The sequence below is a fragment of the Diuraphis noxia genome, unplaced genomic scaffold, assembly GCF_037042655.1.
Source record: "Diuraphis noxia isolate RWA-SAM2 unplaced genomic scaffold, SU_Dnox_SAM2 contig0008, whole genome shotgun sequence".
Taxonomy (NCBI): Eukaryota; Metazoa; Arthropoda; class Insecta; order Hemiptera; family Aphididae; genus Diuraphis; species Diuraphis noxia.
Genome location: NW_028301718.1, coordinates 1 through 2037, shown reverse-complemented (window position 1 = coordinate 2037; position 2037 = coordinate 1). Strand labels below are relative to the sequence as shown.

At 53.0% G+C, this 2037-nt stretch overlaps 1 protein-coding gene across 1 annotated transcript; it reads left to right on the top strand.

Moving 5' to 3' along the window:
- Positions 1–224: 224 nt before the first annotated feature.
- LOC149054279 (uncharacterized) lies at positions 225–1441 on the top strand (the record flags this gene model as incomplete). Its single annotated transcript, XM_089230413.1, has 1 exon — positions 225–1441. A coding segment is annotated over exon 1 (1217 nt), but the record flags the coding sequence as incomplete, so codon positions are not given.
- Positions 1442–2037: the final 596 nt, after the last annotated feature.

The window sequence follows — 2037 nt, the reverse complement described above, 5'->3', positions numbered from 1 at the left end:
ATGCCAGAACTTCGGGCACAATGCGAGGAATTGCACCGGGCCAGACAGGACGGGGGCCTGCTGGAAATGTGGCCTCACTGATCATTTACTCAAGAATTGTCAGGCGTCTGACGATAGCTGCTTGGCCTGCGAGCTCGCCGGTCACCCTAAGGTAAGCCACAGGCCCGGATCGGGCGCCTGTGCAGCCAGGAAGCGAGCCGCCGGTTGGAAGTCCAGTTCATAGGATGGTTAACTTCCTCCAAATTAACCTGAATAGGAACTGGGCTGCGGAGCAGCTTATGTTCCAGACAGCGATCGAAACAGAAGCGGATATTCTCATCGTCAGTGAGCCGTTCAGGCGCTGTGGAGACGAGATCAGGTGGTGCTTCAGCGAAGATCGGATGGCGGCGGTGGCATCCACAACCCGCACAGCCATGACCCACGACGGCCAGGGCCACGGAGGCGGATTCGCCTGGATGTCCTTCCAAAACCTGACGATCTTCAGCTGCTACTGCAGACCGGGCACCACCATAAACGAATACGCGCTCTTCCTGAGCGAGCTTGAAGCTGCCATCCGCGGAAGAGGAGTCTGCGAACTGATCGTAGCCGGCGATTTTAACGCGTGGAGTGTTGAGTGGGGGTCGAGGACCAACAACCCCAGAGGCCAACTACTATCGGATATGGTTAACAGTTTGGGGCTCACTGTTGCCAATGTTGGCTCCACTCCGACCTTCCGCAGAGCTGAGGCCACATCGATCATCGACGTTACTTTCTCGAAGAACACGAACGTAACCGACTGGAGAGTCCTGGAGGTCGACTCCCTGAGTGACCACATGTTAGTGTCGTTCCGATCCGAATCACGGATGCTAGCCGCTGATCCCGTCGAGCCACCGTCAAACGAACTTCGCGGCTGGGCTGTGAGGAAGCGTGACGACGATGCCCTGGCCGACTACCTCACGGGATCCCGCCTTGAAGTTCCCACGGGTGATTCGACTGCGGCCAATGCCTTGGCCTCGGCTGACGCACTCGACGGCTATCTGATCGGAGCATGTGAGGCATCCATGCCCAGAAGGCGGCGAGGTCCTCCGGGCAAGACTCCTGTCCACTGGTGGTCGGACGAGATTGCTGACCTGCGCCGGAACTGCCTGACTCTCCGCCGTCGGTACCAGGCGTGTCTTAGTCAACCCGGTCAACCTGGTGTTGAAGAGAGCAGGATCGCGTTCACCACCGCCAGAAAGGTACTTCGCACCTCGATCAAAACCGCCAAGGCGAAATGCTGGTCCGACCTGTGTGATCAGGTGGACCACGATCCTTGGGGCAAGCCCTATCGTATCGTAATGAAAAAGTTCGGACGCAGGCCTCCCGGATCAGACTCCAAAGGAAAGGAGTCTGCTATCGCTGACCATCTGTTCCCGGCGGACGCCGTGACAAACTGGGACGAAGCCCCTTCGCCCGGGGTTAGGTTAGGTTAGGTTAGGTTAGGTTAGGTTAGGTTAGGTTAGGTTAGGTTAGGTTAGGTTAGGTTAGGTTAGGTTAGGTTAGGTTAGGTTAGGTTAGGTTAGGTTAGGTTAGGTTAGGTTAGGTTAGGTTAGGTTAGGTTAGGTTAGGTTAGGTTAGGTTAGGTTAGGTTAGGTTAGGTTAGGTTAGGTTAGGTTAGGTTAGGTTAGGTTAGGTTAGGTTAGGTTAGGTTAGGTTAGGTTAGGTTAGGTTAGGTTAGGTTAGGTTAGGTTAGGTTAGGTTAGGTTAGGTTAGGTTAGGTTAGGTTAGGTTAGGTTAGGTTAGGTTAGGTTAGGTTAGGTTAGGTTAGGTTAGGTTAGGTTAGGTTAGGTTAGGTTAGGTTAGGTTAGGTTAGGTTAGGTTAGGTTAGGTTAGGTTAGGTTAGGTTAGGTTAGGTTAGGTTAGGTTAGGTTAGGTTAGGTTAGGTTAGGTTAGGTTAGGTTAGGTTAGGTTAGGTTAGTTAGGTTAGGTTAGGTTAGGTTAGGTTAGGTTAGGTTAGGTTAGGTTAGGTTAGGTTAGGTTAGGTTAGGTTAGGTTAGGTTAGTTAGGTTAGGTTAGGTT